Source organism: Gymnoscopelus braueri (genome assembly GCF_963280865.1).
Source record: "Gymnoscopelus braueri genome assembly, chromosome: 20".
Lineage (NCBI taxonomy): Eukaryota > Metazoa > Chordata > Actinopteri > Myctophiformes > Myctophidae > Gymnoscopelus > Gymnoscopelus braueri.
Genome location: NC_137622.1, coordinates 20587533 through 20606566, shown reverse-complemented (window position 1 = coordinate 20606566; position 19034 = coordinate 20587533). Strand labels below are relative to the sequence as shown.

Genomic DNA, 19034 nt, shown 5'->3' with positions numbered 1-19034 from the left:
AAAAGGATAAAAGGTGTAAATTGAAGAGGATTGTCCCATATTATCTTGGGTTACGAGTGTGTCAATATGTGGAAATGCTATAGTGTATGTGTGAATATAATTGTTCATGAGGGCAGGCGTTTGTGTTTACTCAAAAGGGCAACTAGATCAATAGTGAGTGAGTGAGTGTCGGTGAATGGTGCTCTTGCAAGTGTCTGTCTGTCTGTCTGTCTCTGCGTGTGCGTGTGCGTGTGCGCGTGTGTGTGTGTGTGTGCGTGCGCGTACGTTTTTCACATGTACTGTATGTACCTAACCAATGCATCTAAGTAAGTGAATCTGAATCTGGTCAGGTGGCCGAGGTCAGGATTTGGTAGTGGGTGCGTGCGTGTACGTGTGCGTGGTTGATCAGTTCAACAGCAGGTCACTTAGTGATCATCCATCTGCATGTCATCTGCTAAATGTCAAGGCTCTAAATGCACTCTCTCACACACACACACACACACACACACACACACACACACACACACACACACACACACACACACACACACACACACACACACACACACACACACACACACACACACACACACACACACACACACACACACACACACACACACACACACACACACACACACACACACACACACACACACACACAGCCTCTGTGTCACTATCCATCTCTCCCTCATTCTTCAACTCTGAATCTCATTCTAGTTTCCCTCCATCACGGTTTCACTCCTTGTTCACCCTCTCTCCGCCACCCTCTCCATTCATACCCTTTTTTGCTTTCCATCCATCCATCCATCCAACCACTTCCACACCTCCCCCCACACACACACACACATGTACACACACACACATTTTGTTTCATCATCTCCTACCTTCTCTCCATCATCCCATTTCTCTCTCCCTCCCTGCATGTCCTCTGCCTTCATGGTGCTACCCCCCCACGCCCCCCCCCCCCCCTTCTCCTGCCCCCCCCCCCCCCCCCAAGACCTCACCCATTCTGTCACCCGAGGCAGACAGTGCTGTCAGGAGGCGGGGTTATTTACCGCCTCTCTCCGCTCCTGTTTACATTATCGATCGGCAGGTTGCTTTAGTTCCACCATTCATCACCCGCCTCCCCACCCAACTCCCCCCGCACGTCACGCCACACGGCTGCCCCACATCACCCAGCGAGAAAGAGAGAGTGCCAAAGAAAGAAAGAAAGAAAGAAAGAAAGAAAGGGACAGAGGGGACGGGAGCGGTAGGGAGTGGGAGGATTTGGTGTGGTTGGGGGGAGGTCTGCAGGTTGCGTTGGGAAGAGAGATGGAGAGTTTGTGAGGATGTGATGTTAGAGATTTGTGGGCGTGAGTGAGAGATGGACAGACAGAGAATGTGATGTAGAGCGGATAAAATGTGTGTGTGTGTGTGTGTGTGTGTGTGTGTGTGTGTGTGTGTGTGTGTGTGTGTGTGTGTGTGTGTGTGTGTGTGTGTGTGCGAGCGTGTGTGCGCGCGTGTGTGTTGCTGAGGAAGCGAGTGTGTGTCGTGAGTGCGTATGGGCCTGTGAGTGTGACAGGAAGAATGGGGAATGGAAGACTGAGTGTGTACGTGTGTGTCTGTCAGTGTGTGTGGGTGGGTGCACACGCAAGTGCGTGTGTGGCGTGTGTGTGTGTGTGTGTATATCAAAGAGAGTTATATCAAAGAGAGTTAGTGTGCATCTGTCAAAGAAAGTAAATGGGAACGTGTGTGTGTGTGTGTGTGTGTGTGTGTGTGTGTGTGTGTGTGTGTGTGTGTGTGTGGGTCCAAGAGAGTCAGAATATGTGTCAAAGTGAGTGACAGAGTATGAGGGAATGCTTGAGAGTGATGGATTAAGAGAGAGAGAGAGAGAGAGAGAGAGAGAGAGAGAGAGAGAGAGAGAGAGAGAGAGCGAGCTGGGAGCAAAGAGAGCTCACCTTTGTGTGGCAAGACAATCTCAGATGTGTTTTGTGCCGTTTCGATGATTAAACAATCAAGTAGCTGAGAGTCGAAAGTGAATTTGTATAACCTATGAAATCTCATTTTTATTCAAGCAGTGTTAGAGACAAATATTTCTGGAGAAATTACAATCCAATGGTTTGAATTTTAACTTGGTTATTGAACTTCATGAAGAGTATTCGTTGTTATTCAAAATCAAATGTGAAAATATGAATCTGCTATTTTCTTTTTTTCTTGACTTGAAAAGGGCAACCTGGAGGTGTACATAGTTAAGTGGCAAAATGACAAACTTTGAAATTCAGGTCTGTCTGTCACCTAACACATTGGGTTCAAGCTTTTGCACTCAGTCATGACGTTGAAACTCTTAGTTCTAAGTGGTTCTAACTCAATATGGGTGTGAATTCAACACAGTGTGGGTGGGAGCATGGAATGGACAGAACAAGACAGACAGAAAGGAGGGAGCAGCAGTTGGCATTCTCTGCGATACCCAGGTGAGCAATTGAGTTTGGTGTTTGATTAAACTGTCCAATAAAGATGATTATTTTTACTCTGCGAGCCCCAGAACTACTGTATTTACAGAATAGACTATATTTTGTTTGTATTATGTTTTGAGAAATCTCATAGGGAAAATACACAATACTGAATTATTATCTTTATTACTCTCAGACCATAAAGCTGTTTATGCTGTACAGAAATAAATGGCTCTGTTCCATTCTGATCAAACAGAGTCAGGGTGCTGATATTGTGCAAGTTGGCTCTGCTACACTAAATGGAACAGAGCCTTTATTAGTATCATTGGTAATACCTGTGGAGGAAGTGAAGAAGCCATTTCAGTATTTGGATCTATATCCGTGTACAAAATCAACTGTTTTAAATCTGCGCTATTTCCTTTGAGTGATACCATGGGAATATCTCTCTGCCACCAAACTGAGTCACTCGACCTTGCTACCTGTGTTTGGTATGTTTTCTTCCATTACAAAAGAACCACCAATCAATACTTTTAGGGTTAACTTCTCTAGCTCTATGATTCTTCTGACACCAGCAGGTTATTGGGACATGCTTCATTCAATGCTTGCTACATTTATTTGGAACAGTAAACCTCCTTGAAATAGATTCTTTATCTTCCAACATTGAAAATCTGTCCAAAAACAAAACACCCCTGGTCTGAAAAGGGAAGACATACCCTTGCTGATGTTATTCATAATGCCAGGCTTCAAGCTGCTCTCAATGCCTATTGAGCAATGGTGTAGCCAGATATTTATTTTTTTCAATTTGGGGGAACAGCTGGTGTTGTCAAAAATATAGATTTTACAATAAATATTGATTCCGAATGTTTGAAACGGTTTCAAAACTCGTGTTGCGCACTATTGATAAGTGGAAAAGTCAAGAAAACAACCTGCATTTTTCTCGCTCAGACAGCGACATGCATAGGGCACGCACGCACGCACGCACGCACGCTCCCAGCTCTCTCTTCTGTTAGCTTGCTAAAGATGACAAGAGCAGAGCCTCTGCAAACGGTTCTGTTTTATTCCACAAAAATTAATGCCAGAATGGCACCTTATACTTTTTTCCATAGAAGTTCAAGCATTTAAATGTCTTAGCAGAAGATACTTTTAATTACTTTTGAGTCCCCTGAGGTGCATTCAGGTCCTCTGAAAAAAGTGGTTCGCCTCGTGAATATGTATTTATGGACTTGATGCTTTTCATCAGGGAGCATCCAGATACGTTCAAAAGCAAGGATAAAATTAGAACCAGAATTTAATCTACTTACAAAGCTAGAGAATCAATCAATAATGAAAAATCTGAGTGATGCAAAAAAGCTAGAAAAAACAACAAAACAATCACGGTAAATAAACCAAACATGGAAACAGAGAAGAAAGGAAAGGAAATTAAGTAACATAACAGAAGGGTGAACAATGCAGCAGCAAATCGGGACCATCCATCAACTCAAACTTGACTTTAATGTTGCATCAGGAGTGAGTGAGTGAAATGATTTTCTGCAAGTTCCTATGACTGTGTGTGTGTGTGTGTGTGTGTGTGTGTGTGTGTGTGTGTGTGTGTGTGTGTGTGTGTGTGTGTGTGTGTGTGTGTGTGTGTGTGTGTGTGTGTGTGTGTGTTTGAATGAGCGGGTGTGCGTGCGTCTGTGCGTGCGTGCGTGCGTGCGTGCTTGAATGCGTGTGTGTTTGTGTGTGTGTGTGTGTGTGTGTGTGTGTGTGTGTGTGTGTGTGTGCCTGCGTGCATGCATGGCGTCACACTGGCATAAGTCATTAGAGACCTTGACTCTGTGCCACACAGTGACACAGGCTCCCACGTCTCTATTGTGTGTTAATCTAGCGTTTCTCCTGCCTATTGTTGTCGCTCTTTTTCGACTCCGGTCATCCCTCTCTCACCCGCTCCTCCCTCCTGGCCTCTTGCCATTCTTACCTGCGAGTCTCCGAGTGGCTGCCTCCGCTTTCCATATTCATTGTCCGTTCATCCATCCCCTCCTCTTCCTTTCTCGTCTCTCTCTCTCTCCCTGTCGCCTCTCTTTTCTCATACCTCCATCTGTCTCTTGCCTTTCTTTAGCGCTTTTTAAACATCCCCTTTTGATCAGGGCAGGAAAAGACTAGTGGGCCCTTTGGCGACTGAGCCTCAGTTCGTGTTCAGCCAAGCGGACACGGCTCTTAAATCCAGGCCCTGGCTTCTGGCATAAAAGAGGGCTCAGGCCTCGTAAGGACCATCAGCTCTCTCTCTCTCTCTGCCTCATTCTCTCTATCTTTTTCTACATTTCTAAGAGAGCGGGGCAGTTATTCTAAACAGGCAGCCGCGGGGAGACTTGAGCGGATGCAGCGAGAAGAACATGTTGCCGATGCTAAAAGGAGCGGATGTAATTCTCTTCATCTGCGAGCATAAAAGATTTGGTTTCCTCACTCGCTGCCCCACCCGAACAACAACACCGCTACCACCAGCAGCTCTTCTCTGAGCCAAGCAACACTGGCTTTTTTTCCCTCCTTTTTCTTTTTTAGATCCTTAACTTCCTCTGAGACGAAAGAAATAAGTGAATGAATTAACACCAAGAGCCGCTGCTGTGATCATCACCACCACCCACCACCACCACCACCACCACCACCATCATCACCATCAGCATCAGCTTTGACTGCTTTTTCACACCTGCTAGAATCACACTGCTGACACCGAGGCAGGAAGAAGTGAAGATGTCGACAACCTTGTTAGAATGAAAAAAAGATAAATACAAATTTAAAACAAACTTGTCGAGTATAGCGAGCTCTGGCACTCGCAAGGTTTTTGCCCAGGGTCGTTTCAAGTCTACTGGCACTATGAACATAACCTCACTACTGCTGGTGGTGATGATGATGATTGGAACAAAGGAGGTGAGACGGGAAGCAACGAAGAAGGGAGAAGAGGAGCTTCTAGCAGGGGTGGGAGGGGTGAACAGAAGGTAAAGGGAGAAGAGAGGTGAAAAGGAGGTGTAAGACAATGGTTAGGAGGGAGGGAGTGATAGAGAGAGAGATGGCAACAAGGAGGAGATAAGAAGGGTAGGAGCAGGAGGAGCTGAGGAGGAAGGTTGCAAAAGAGACACATTACAGACAAGACAGAGAGAGCGAGACTTTTAAAATACCTTTGTTTAAACAATGTCATCCCAAGACCTGTGTCTTCACACACTATACAATATGTTCATATAATATTCTCACATACAGTACAGCAATAAAAAAAAAAGTGCTCCAGGCACTTTTCCTTAAAACAACAACACATTCTATATCTAACAATTAAATCAGATCTTCCGGACACAAAGTAAATTCTCAATCCTCCCACATTCTAGAAACAATAGATATTCAATTGATACAGAGGGTTCAGCCATTAAATTGATGCCGTTACCTCTAAATGTCCTCTCTACACTGAGTCCTCCTCCACACACAGAAAGAGAGAGAGAGAGAGAGAGAGAGAGAGAGAGAGAGGAGGCGCTAGGGAGGTCTACAGTGAGGATTTTAATTAGAGTTAATTGGCCACCAAGGGAATGGAATCGGAGACTGTCTGAAAGGAGGTAGAGAGGAGATGAAGAGATGGACAGAGGAAGAAAGAAATAGAGAGCGAGGGGGGGCGGGGGAGATACCCAGCATTTCACAGAGCAATAGATCTGTTTCTTGGCATCTCGGTTTGCTTCACCTCCGCCTCGCTCTAAAGGCTTCAGTCCTCATTTGGCGCTCCCCCTCTCTCTGTTTTCCATCTCTTTCATTCCGTCCATCCGTCCCTCCGCTTTGCCCCCCCCCCTCCCAGGATTCCTCAGTCTCTCCATCTCCCGTCTCCTACAGAGTTTCACGCACGCAGTGTTTGAAGACAGTATCAAAGTGCTAACTTTAGTCACACCCAAAAAGTTTGTTTGCAGTAAATACTGTTGATTTAACTATGAAAGATACTGTGTGAAGTAATTTAACACTATCAGAGTTTGGGCCAAAAAGTTAATTATTTATATTATACAAAGGCATAAAAACATCTAACATCTTTAACACACGCTTTTAACACAAAATGTAAAGAGAAGAGAACAGAACACACACGCACGCACACACACACACACACACGCACACACGCACACACACACACACGCACACAGGGACCTACAATTTATTTAGCATTTTCCATGTCATTTTGGGTTTGTATTCTAGATAAGCCTTTTTTGCCGGTAAAGTTCATGTCAGGTTCATTCAGAAGGTCTAAATAGATTTTTAGAGTGAAGGATTGACTCTCATTCAAAAACAAAATGGCCACAGAGTGGAAAGTATACTTCACTTTAAGATGGCATTAGATTGGTTCAGTTCCAAAAAAGTAACATAAATCTCCAGAGCAACAAAATGGGCTAAAGGTCCTGACCATGACGGTGCAGTGCAAGGTGAGGAGATACAGTAAAGCCGGATTTATACTTCGTATAAAATAGGAGATGTACAAGCTCAAGTGTTAGCAGAGGTTGTGGGTCCAAAACCTCCGTGGTGCATTTGGCTTTATCGAGCGTCTATACGAACACAATTGGCCCGTGTTCGGGGGAGGGAAGCCGGGCGGGGAGGGTGGTATTTGTCACTTTATGTATTCCTACGGGCTGGGGCGGCACCTGTCAGCAGGGAGTGTAGGGCAGGAGGAGTAGGACAAAGGCTCTTCTACATCCTGGTGGGGGCTTCTCACTGGCAGGTGATTCAGTAGGATACAACAGCAGTGACAATAACACACAAATGTGCGGGGGGAGGAACTAAATGGCATAACGAATGAATTGGGGATTAAAAAAAAGAAATCCATTCATCCAAATGTCCATATCGCTCAGCCCTAAGCTGAACCAACATCATCAAGACAAACTGTAGTGCATTTATTTTACCCACTGGAGAAAGTGATTCTGATCCTGCTCTCTCTCTCTCATTTTCTCTGTCCCTCACTCGGTCACTCCCCAGCGAGTCCCCATGTGTATCTTAGCATGCTCAGCAGGGGAATGAGGGCCAACTGGGGAACAAGCTAGCAGGGTAACAGCTGTGTGTATTGGTACACAGGTGAGCTCTGGGGCGCTGGGTTGTCTGGTCAACCGCACCTGCCCTACACTCCCCTTCCCCTGTCTGGCAACTGTAAAACACGCACGCATGCCCGCACACATGCACGCACACATGCAGGCACGGTCGCACACACGCACGCACGCACAGTCGTACACGCATACTCACTCACAGATATACACATACAAACAAACACTTGTTCGCATACACATACAAGCCCAATGGAAGCAACCAAAAACAAGTAAACACATTTGACACACTCTCACGCATGTACGTGTATACGCACAGAGAGTCCAACCTCGAAGCACCCACTTGGCTACTGCTCTCTTAATTAAGTGCTCATTAAAGCACATACGGTCCAAACTGACCATATTGCTCCACTCCACTGCCACCAGTTTTTGGCTAATATGAGCATTTATGAGCGCGTGCTTGAAATTTGCCAACAGTCATTTATCAACATCCCTAAATTGTACGTGATTTTTGCTAACCAGCTCTGTCATGTGAGTGGTGTTGCTAGGTTACAGTGCTGAGATGTTGCCGGTGGGGGGCGGTGCCTAGAGGGGGGGGCGGGGGGGGGGGGGGTTGGTGTGTGATGGGCACTTGGTATCATGGGTTGATAGAAGGTCCACTTAGGAACCGGCGATTGAGATGTACAGTACTCTTCACCAGCCACATCAGAGTGGCCATTTGCGCAGGTGCTGTTGCGATACATCCATGAGTGTCCTAAATTTGGGACTGTATGCCATGGCTTACCGGCTGGCGCTTTTGGAAAAATTAACAATGGCAATTAATTAAGTCTCCCCTCGTTTTTTCTCTCTCTCTCCTTCTGTCTATCTCTCACTCTTTTAAGCTCTCTTTTTTCCTTCTACTGTGTTGCATCATTCAGCCGAGGAGCAGCTCTCTCACTCTCTCTCTGTCCATAAGTCTTCATCTCTTTCCGTCTGTGTTGTGGTCCCTTCTCTCTGCCCTCCTGCTGTGAGGTAATCAAGGCCTGTTGTGAGTGTTTAAGCAGTGGAGCAGACGCACTTTGAGTTATTAGCAATAGTTAATATCTGTCTCCATACCACATGCTGTGGTATGGAGACGCAGACGCTCCACGGACGCACGCACGCACGCACGCACGCACGCACGCACGCACGCACGCACGCACGCACGCACGCACGCACGCACGCACGCACGCACGCACGCACGCACGCACGCACGCACGCACGCACGCACGCACGCACGCACGCAGTAGCAATAGTATGACTTGATCAGATGTCAGTCAGTCAGTCAGTCAGTAAGTCAGTCAGTCAGTAAGTCAGTCATCAGCCTTTCATGCTGACAGGTACAGTTGCTGCTGACAGAGATAGTTATTGCTAAAATGGTGACAGCGAATGGCACAGACACAGACACCCACACAGACTAGCACGCGCACACACACACACACACACACACACACACACACACACACACACACACACACACACACACACACACACACACACACACACACACACACACACACACACACACACACACACACACACACACACACACACACACACACACACACACACACACACAATACAATTTAGAAATCCATGTCTGTGGAAAACACACGCATTTGTGAGCTCACACCCAGACAAACACTGTCCGGTCACATCAGGATGCTAATAGCGACAAGCGAGACAACAACACATTAAGTATGAGGGAGCGTGTGCAGTGCACGTCCCACAGACACACATTCACCCTGTCTCACGCTGTGGCAAACAGCATCAAAGTTAAACGAGGGAGTGAACAAAGTCAAACAGACAACGTGAGAACAACTCATCTCCTCCTAAATTCCCTCCTGTCGTTGACTCTTCTACCACCTCGATGTGCTGTCTCCCTCCCTCCCTCCCTCCCTCCCTCTCTCCTTCACACCTCCACCCGCTCCCTTATCTATCTCTCCCTCTCTCTCTACAGTAGTGTTCATTCCCTCCATTCTGCCTTGAGCCTGTCGTTATCACCCCCCCCCTTTCTCTCTCCTTTGCTCACTCACTCACTCTCCCACTGTGAACTTAAACTCTCAGTGGCAATGTGAGCTGATATCAGAGTCTCACTGTTCTCTAATCTGTCTGTCTGGCTCTTTCGCTCACACACATGCTGTACACACACGTGCGTGAACACGTACACCTAGTAAAACCTCCTCATAAATACATTCAGAGCGAGGCTTGTACCGTATCCCATTAAGACCTGAGGCCGATTTAAAAATCTTCTAAATCTTAAGAGCTTTCTGAAAAACTTATGTTGCTGTATCAGTAGTGCTCAAAACCTTTTCATGTCAAGGACCCCCAAAATTATATGTATTTGGCTGCGGACCCCCATCTCAAAAATATTTTGTTTCAGGGACCCCCAGAAGCAAAGCTTTGAAAATATATATTCAAAGATTTGCACAAAAGTTCACGATTTTTCAAAAATAGCGGATCTACAAGTTCGTGCCGCGCTATGAGCTTGTATATCTGCTATTTTTGAATAGTTAAAGAAATCTAAAATGACACAGATGCGTTCCCGATTTTAATGGGTTATTATTGCAGTATGTATTAGCCACACACTGTGATTGCCTTACAAAGTGTTGGGCCACATCATTATTACTGGACGAGAGAGATCAGAAGAGAAAGAGAGCAAGAGAGGCAGAGCAGCGGGGGGGGGGGGGAAAGGAAAAAAATATATAACAACGGGAGAGAGATAGGCTACGTGGGAAATGTGTAGATGCATGAGAATGTAATGGTTTAATTACAGGAGTGTCTTTGAATACGAGACAAGTTATGTGTAGGATTAATTCAAGTCCCCCAAAAAAAGTTTATTCTCACACAGACACTTCTGCATTGAATTATTAAAGGAAGGTCACTAAAAACAACACAAGACCATTGTCTTGACAACGGTCCCGACCTGTTTTTAATGAATCAATGCAGAAATGTGTGAGGGATTTCACATCTTCAGTGGATTTGATTGTATGCACCAAGAGAAGACAAAGCAAGTGGCGTGCGTCTTGACTTCTACTTACAATACAATTTGAAATGATGTGTAAATTGCAATTCAAGGCTATTTTTTTAATCGGTCTTAAAGTCTTTTCTGATGAGATACGTGTCTTAGCAGCTTTTTGGGCTCTTAGGCTTTGTTCAGACTGCAGGCAAATCTGGTTTGTTTCTCAAAGCTGATCTTGAGGACAGACTGTCCACACTGTTATTTGCAAATGATCAGATTGTGTATTTGTGTATTCAGACGTCACCAACCTATCTGCATTGGTTGCTGAGGTAATGACATAACTTATACTCTGTTGTACGATGCGTTATGGGATTGTAGATCCGCTACTTGCATCGTACGACCCAAGGTTTTTGGGCTGCCAGTCTGAACATAGCCTTAGCTGGGGTCTACAGACTGAAACCAAAACTATGCATAATGTTCTACTTCTAGTGTCTAATGGCAGATCAGATCAGACATAACCACATAAAACTCACATCACGGCTTACCTGTAGGTAAGCCATGATGTGAAGGTTGTATTCCTCAGGTTGCTAGGTGACCAGAGATCTACTAGTGAGGCTATACAGTACAGTACAGTACATGTGCAGATACTGCAAATGGAGCATGGGTGAGGGAAACCCGGTTAATTTATGGGGACAATGCCCACTTATGCAGACCAAATTATAACCAAGTAAATTTACTCAAGTACTGTACTTAAGTAACATTTTTAGGTATTTTTTTACTTTACTGGAGTATTTCTAATTTTCTGTACTTTTACTTCTACTCCACTACATCTCAGAGGCAAATATTCTACTTTTACTCAACAACAATGATTTAAAAAATGTTGTTACTAGTTACTTTGTAGATTTTGATTATTATTACAAAACATACATTAACCACTTCAGCCCTATTTTACATTTCGTCCATTTGAAAAAGCTCACAATGAGTCGCGATGCGACACATTTGTGAGCTTGTAGATCTGCTATTTTCAAAAGATGATTATACATTTTGATACCAATACTTTTGTGCTTGTACTAAAGTACATTTTTTATTCTGGACTTTTACTTATAACAGAGTGTATGGGGAAAATGTATGGGCTTTCTATCTGTGGAACCACAAAACACTGTTATGCTCTATACCTTTAGTACATAAATGACAAATGACAGACTACATCATACCAAATCATGTCTAACAAATAAAAAAAAATACTAGACCGGGGTCCCAGAGATAAAAGATCTTATCAAATTGAGATTCCTGCTTGGTCTATTGCATATCATACTGTACTAGGGTTCCTTGAAAATAAAAAGGTTGAGAATCACTAGAGATAACCGCATCGTATAGATTAGGCTTTACACTTTGCTATGAATAGAATTACGACAGGACATCTCTATGGAAACGGCTAGATCCTTCTGTGTTGGTGCATGAACTCACACTGAAAAGTGAAACTGTTACAAAAGAATGGAGTAAAAGGCAAGCTTTAAAAGTTGGTTTTGGTTTTTAAAATCATTGTTTCTTTTATTCTATTTTTTATTAACACCTGAGGCCGATTCTACAAATGTCTCCAGTAGTTCTTTCAAAATTTTTCAAAATTGTAAAAAAAATAGTAGATGTACAAGCTTGCAGCACGGCACGAAGTGACGCGCTGTGAGCTTGTAGATCTGCTATTTTTGAATAGCCGCAACGCTAAAATCTAAAATGACACAAATACTTTCCCGGTTTTAATGGTTTAAATAAGGATTTCATATTCAAAGACACACAAACATATGTTCTATATGCGTATGAATGCAGTGTACACTCACGCTTTGCTGGGAGGCCATAGCCGCATGTGATCTTGGCCTGGCCAGTCTCACAACCATTGAGCGAGGCACACTCCTTCTTCAGCATGGGACCAGCAGCACGGTGGATGGCTCCGTCCACTGGGAAGCAGAGAAGAAGACAGGAAAAGAGGGTACATGAGATGAGGAGTTAAAACATTTAGACCTGAGGCCGATTCTAAAAAAAAACGCCTACTAAATCCTATGCCGTTTTTTGGTGAATGACCTCCAAAAACCGGAGAGTTTTCGGGAAAACTTGAAAGAATTTGAGCGCTTACTGTAAACGTTAGGTCCTAATATTAATGACAAAATCTATAAAAAAGGAAAGACAGACATACAGAGATTTGTGGAATTTACGTAGATTAGTTTTTTTGTGTATAGATTTTATTTTAATGAGCATTAGGACAAATGAAAGTAATTTTCAGTAATAGCCAAATGCAAAAAGTAATGTTTAAAATATGTCCACGTCATTAAAAGAAGAAGGCTGCAGAAGTACTCCCAGTCTTAACCCATTAAGACCGGAGGCCGATTCTACAAATGCCTTCTAAATCAGTAGTTCTCACACTTTCAAGATTTTTCTAAAATGTTCAAAAATAGCAGATATACAAGCTCACAGCGCGGCACGAAGCTGCTATACAGAGCAGCTAAAATGATGTCCACGTCATTAAAAGTAGAACGCTGCAGAAGTACTCCCAGTCTTAAAGGTATAAACACTGCAGTCTACAGTCGATGTTCAATGTACAATACTGTGCATAGCGGACATACTGTTGTACTGGTAAGGCTGTTTTATACTTTGTCGCACAACGGTGTAGATCTGCTATTTTCAATGTGAAGGCCAGTGGAGGCCAAAGCATTGCGCTGAAAGATAATGTGTCGGATAATGTGAGATCAATTTGACCATTTCATTTAATTTCCCCTTTCCCCTGATATTCATGAAACTACATATCTGTCTGTCATCTCACTTAATTAGCTTCCTTAATTACAACACACCATGGGCTAACAGCATAACAGCACATTGATTGATAAGTTACCTAATGTGTTATTAAGGATTCAGTTGACATTTTAGTCAGTTAATTACAGTTTTCATATTTTTTTATTTTAAGTTATTTCCGAAATGAAGGAGAACTGGCAATGACATAATATTCAATATTTGTCTTTTGATAAAGCCCATAATTCATTTTATGAGTCATGGGGGGATAATTAAGTTGGAAAGGATATTTACACCTTTGCCAGTTTCAGTCTGATCAAATTAATGACACACAACGTAATTTGCAATACAAATGCAATCTTGGAGAAAATAATGCACTCCAAGTTTCCGCACTAAAATGTCATAATATCCTTGCACTTGCCTTATGAGTTCAAGCCTGGATATGCCAATCTCCGTTATTGATCTCATGGATACTGTGTCTCAGTCATTAAAACATCCTCTAGCCCTGTTGATCCCCATCTTCTTACAGTGTCCCTGATCATTTTAAGATTAATGTGTTCACCTGTTCTTGACCCATCCAATTGTAATAATTACAGGCCCAATTTATAAATTGCCATAATTTCAAAAGGTCTGGACAAGACGGTCTCATTACAATTTTTGGCAGCTGTAAGAGAGATATTTGAAAAGTTTCGGTCAGGATTTCGACAGCATCACAGTACCAAGGCTGAGGGTGACAAATTATATTTTAATTATTAAAAGCATTCATTAAAATTGTATGAATGCTGACACTGGTGACATAATTTTTTTGTTGGGCTTGGGTGCAACATTTGACACCATTGAATATTATATGTTCATTAACAGACTTGTCTCAGAAGGTAGATCCAAGTCCCCCACTCACAAAAAAGAAATAGAAAAATCCCTGACTGCAATTGTGTTTTAAAATGCCTTATACAGTAGGAGCAGTTCACCCCCAAAAAAAGAATCAATCAATTACACCCCCCATGAAGCCTTGAATTCATGGAGATTTTTTTTGTTTTTGTCGCATTCCTGAGCCAATAATTTGACTCAGTAGGAGACTCCGCCAGTCATCAAATTATTGGCTCAGGAATGCGACAAAAACAAAAACATCTAAAAAAAATCTCGATGAATTCAAGGCTTCATGGGATGTGTAATTGATAGGAAAAAAAATGGGTGAACTACTCCTTTAAGCAAATAACTATTACTATTACTACCAACACTTGTTTGTGTATGTTGTATATGCTGTGCATTAACTTACTAAAACATAGGCTAGAGTTTGTGTAACAAAAAGAAGGGATGTGATGGCGCCAGTTGATCAAGTTGCTTGAACTTATAGCATGAACTAGAAAAAGCGCTCATCGGAGCACAGGTCTCCACCAGGTCAGGTAGGTTATTGTTGGCCAGCAATGTTTGGAATTCAGTCTCTGTAGGAGTAATTTTTTTTGCAAACATTGGCCTCCTGCAAACTTTAGATGGCAATCTTAGCCAATCAGGATGGAATATGAAAAATCGGACAGATCTGTGTTTATCACATGACTATAGAGATAATGTGTACCGATTTGCGTGATGTTTGGACAAAATCTGTAGGAGTAATGAGTTTTGCAAAGATCGGCCTTCTGGTGGCGCTATAACAAGCCGATGTGAAAAATGTGTGTCAGAGGTTCTGCTCTGGCATACAAGGAGTGTGTGTGCACAGTTTCACGTTGACCGGGCCAACAGTACCGGAGATTGGCGGTTTACACACACACAGGCGCACACACACACACACACACACACACACACACACACACACACACACACACACACAGGGTGCAAAACATAGTCTCTGACAGCTATGGACATTCAACGATCACACCCAGCAAACATCCATGCTACATGTGTACATTGCATACTGCAAGAGCTCAGTTATCAGCCGTGGGAGAGAAACCCTACGATGATGCAATGTAAGAGCCTGGTGTGTTAAGGTGTGTCTCAGGAGAAAGGACCTAAGTGCAGATGAACGAGGCGGAACAGGTTCAACAAGGGAACAAGCAGCAGGTGGGGAGATAGGAGGGGGAAACAGATGAGGAGAATGAGATGAGGTGGAAGCAATGTAGGAGAGACATAACCTGCTTTATTAGACAGTGACAGTGAGAGAGGAACAGTATGGCAGGAGAGAGAGAGGGAGTGACATGCAGCAAAGAGCCTCAGGTCGGCTTTGAGGCCAGCTGCGTCAAGGACTGAGAGCTGAGACTTGATATGGTACGTTTTGGTACACGGCAGGTGAGCTTCCAGGGCGCCCCACAGAGACAGATGTAACGGGAGAGACAGAGACAGAATATTGACATGGCGAGAGTAGCTCACAAATAAGTGGGGTCAAAACAAACCTATACAGTATAAGAATAAACCTTTTTACAAGGGACTTAATTAACCACATGAACCTTAGCGCCCCTAATAAAATAGCTAAAATAGCGATCTACAAGCTCACAACGCGTCGCAATGCAACACGTGAGCATGTAGATATGATGAGGGAAAACGGAGTGGAAGTGTATGGCCCTGGGGGACCCAGGTCAACAAATATCCACGTCATGGTGCTAAGCTCTGGCCTACAGTACTGTATGTCTCTCTATTTCTATCTTTATTAGAGTATAATACAAATAAGCTTTTACAAAAGTATTTTGTAGTATAGTACTTCCAGGCAGGGGACTTGTGATCGGATCGAAGCTGTATTTGTGTTGTGTTGGAGAATCCCATACTGTGCTGAGCGGTAGCATGCTGAGCTGTGTTGAACTAGGGCTTTCAGTGCTACGAGATTACAGTAAGTGTGAGGGAGTAAAAGTTGAGCCCTGAACACTGGCCACCTCCTTTAGCCCAATAACACCTGAGGCCGATTCTACAAATGTCTTCCATACCCGTAGGGGGATATGAGCACCCAAGGCCCGGTGAAGGGCGCAGGCGAAAGTATAGACCTTGCTGCTTGTTTCTCGCGCGAAACCTGGCAACGTTATCTCCCATCGTTTGACACATAATGGCTAAAAGCTGAGATTTGATTAAATTGAGAAACGGGCTTCGCAGTTACGTTCAGATGGTAATGGGCAATGGCTGTGTGCAAAATCAGATCAAGTGCTCCAGCCAGTGAGGAGAAACGGGCACACACAGAGACACCGAGACACCATGGCCACAGAGGTTAGTAAAATTATAGTTAGATTATAGTTAGATGTCTTCTAAATCCTTACAGTTTGGTTCTCAAACTTTTTCCATGACAAGGACCCCCAACATTATTATGTATTTGGCCGCCGACCCCCATCTCAAAAATGTGTTGTTCCAGGGACCCCCAGAAGCAAAGATTTTAGTTAAAAAAGATTTGCTTTAAAAAAATATAATATATTTCAAAGATTTGCAAAAAAGATCACTATTTTTCAAAAATAGCAGATCTACAAGAGAGAGCTTTTATATCTCCTATTTTTGAATAGCCAAAGTATAAAATATGGTTAAAGTGATTGTGACACAGATGCTTTCCCGGATTGAATGGGTTAGGGTCAAGAGCAAAAGGCTTGGACACTGTGCTCATGCTGTGCACACTGCACACCTGTGCGTGTAAATGTCATTCCGCAATGCGTGTCTGTGTGTGCTCCTGAGCGCAGCCATGTGGTGTGTCTGTGTGTGAACTTCTGCATGCATGTCTGTCTGTGTGTGCTCTTTTTTTTTGCACATGTGCATGCTAGTGTGCATGTGCCTCTGAGTGCATCTAGTGCACACAAGTCAAGAGTGTTTGAGGTCAAACACACACTCAAGCATGCTCGCACGCACACACACACACAATATGGTCTCTGAAAACAGTTCCAACTCTTAAATAGAGAAGAGTGAGAATAAAAACAGGGACCGAAAGGAGAAGCGAGGAAGGGAGATAATGGAGGCAGGCAGTATGGGAGGGGGACTTACATTAAGGGAGCAGCATATAAAAATAGTCTTTAGTGAGATACTGTATGGAATGGATACAGTGAAAAAGAGAGGGAACCAGAGGGCAACAGAAAATCAAAGAGAACAAGAAATAGGCAGCCTTTGGAACCAGAACCACAGATGTGTTTTTTTCTTTCTCTGGTGCTTTGTCTTGAAGAGTTATGCAGGAGAGAGAGAGAGAGAGGGTTTACTGTATGTGTGTGCGTGTGTGTCAGTGTGTGTGTGTGTGTGTGTGTGTTTATATTGCACAAAGTGGCAGCTTGTGTCACAGCTCTTTTGAACATGAACCCATGAACTGCATAGTCTTGGGAGAATGGTAGCGTGTTAAATCAAATGCAAACACACAGTATGTAGGCATATTGCACACTCAATGTAAGCTCAAACCCATACAAACTGCACACCCTTCAGACAGTAGACGCACGCACGCACGCACGCACGCACGCACAAACACAACACACATCTAAACTTCAAGAACCAAGTATTCCTTGTTATAACGTTTCCGATCTTATTGATTGCTGACAGCCAAAGGACACGCAACTTGATGAGCTTAAGTCATTGGTCCTTTAAATACAAGTCAGAAAATGATATATTATCTCTCAGTGTCTCTTCCACTATTCTCATTAGCGATGGAACATCTGGAGAATAACAGTCCCAGAATGCCCCCTCCCCCTCTGTAGTCGCAGACAGCAATTTAAAGCACCATGTTAGCTTTGCATCTATTTCTAGAGAAGTGGTAACTTCTGACTCTGTGGGAGCCAACATAAATAGCACAGCATGGTCACCTACATACAGGTTACCGTGTTGATACAGACACCGTTCCAGTGGTTCAACTGTTGCCATTGTTATGGCAATATGACAATTATTATTAATTAACGTTAATATACTGTAATTGATCATACAATTAGAACAATGGAGAGAGACAGGAAAGTGACACTGGTCAGGAATCAAACCATGCAGGGACGTTGCAGTTATGGTCAGAATACTTAATGGCTGCACCATCAAGGCAAGCCCTCTTATTATACTGCAGGCTATAGGTACAAGCTGACTGATGTTATTTGATAATATCGAATATAGCAATATTTGCTACAATATGCTACCATATGCAATTACACTAGTCCGTACCCAGGAATGCATTCACCTTTTGTGAAAAGTGAAAAATCTGCTTTTTCAGTCCCTGCATATACCAATGATCAATGCCATGTGAAATTTCAGATCAACTGGTCAACCCACTAAGAAAAAAGAATTATGTGGATTTTTTTATTTTCAAATATACTTGATATATTTGATATGACCCAAACAAGACGTACGATCTGTAAGATTCAACAATTTATTTAAAAAATAAATAACTTGTTAACTTGGAATTTGTTTGGATGTGCTCAGTGACAACAACAAGAACACATAACTTTCATGTGATGAAAGAAGTGTCCACACAGATAACAACATGTGATGAAAGAAGTGCCCACACAGATAACAACAACAAAACACATCTACGTGACATGGTGCTACATTGTAAATGAAGGCAGAACATTATGTCTTACACCATTATGTCTTGGCTCTCAACTTGCAGATTTTATTTTCTCAGATAAAAGCCTCATGTCAGCCTGAATATTTGATTGATTGAATACTTTATTAACAGTATGCGAGAAGTAAAGAGGTACAGTTATACAATAATGCTAAAAGGATAACACAAAAAGCCCTGAGAGCGTGTTTCCATTGTATTCAATTCATATGATCAAGACATAAAAAGACATACAATACTATAAACGAAATCATCAATACTAGGAGCAATAAAAGTATATTTACAGATATCAGGACTGCGGTGCGTTCCTTAGTTGAGGCAAGGGGGAGAAGGTGAACAAGATCGAATTAACTGTGGTGTCAAAG

At 43.1% G+C, this 19034-nt stretch overlaps 1 protein-coding gene across 3 annotated transcripts in view; it reads right to left on the bottom strand.

Annotated features, from left to right (window-relative positions):
* macrod1 (mono-ADP ribosylhydrolase 1) overlaps positions 1 to 19034 on the bottom strand; it is a 122190-nt gene that overhangs the window by 20814 nt on the left and 82342 nt on the right. For all 3 annotated transcript variants that reach the window (XM_080416959.1, XM_080416960.1, XM_080416958.1), the window contains exon 5: positions 12251 to 12367. In XM_080416959.1, coding sequence (XP_080273085.1) covers positions 12251 to 12367 — 117 coding nt within the window. The remainder of the gene's footprint in view (positions 1 to 12250; positions 12368 to 19034) is intronic.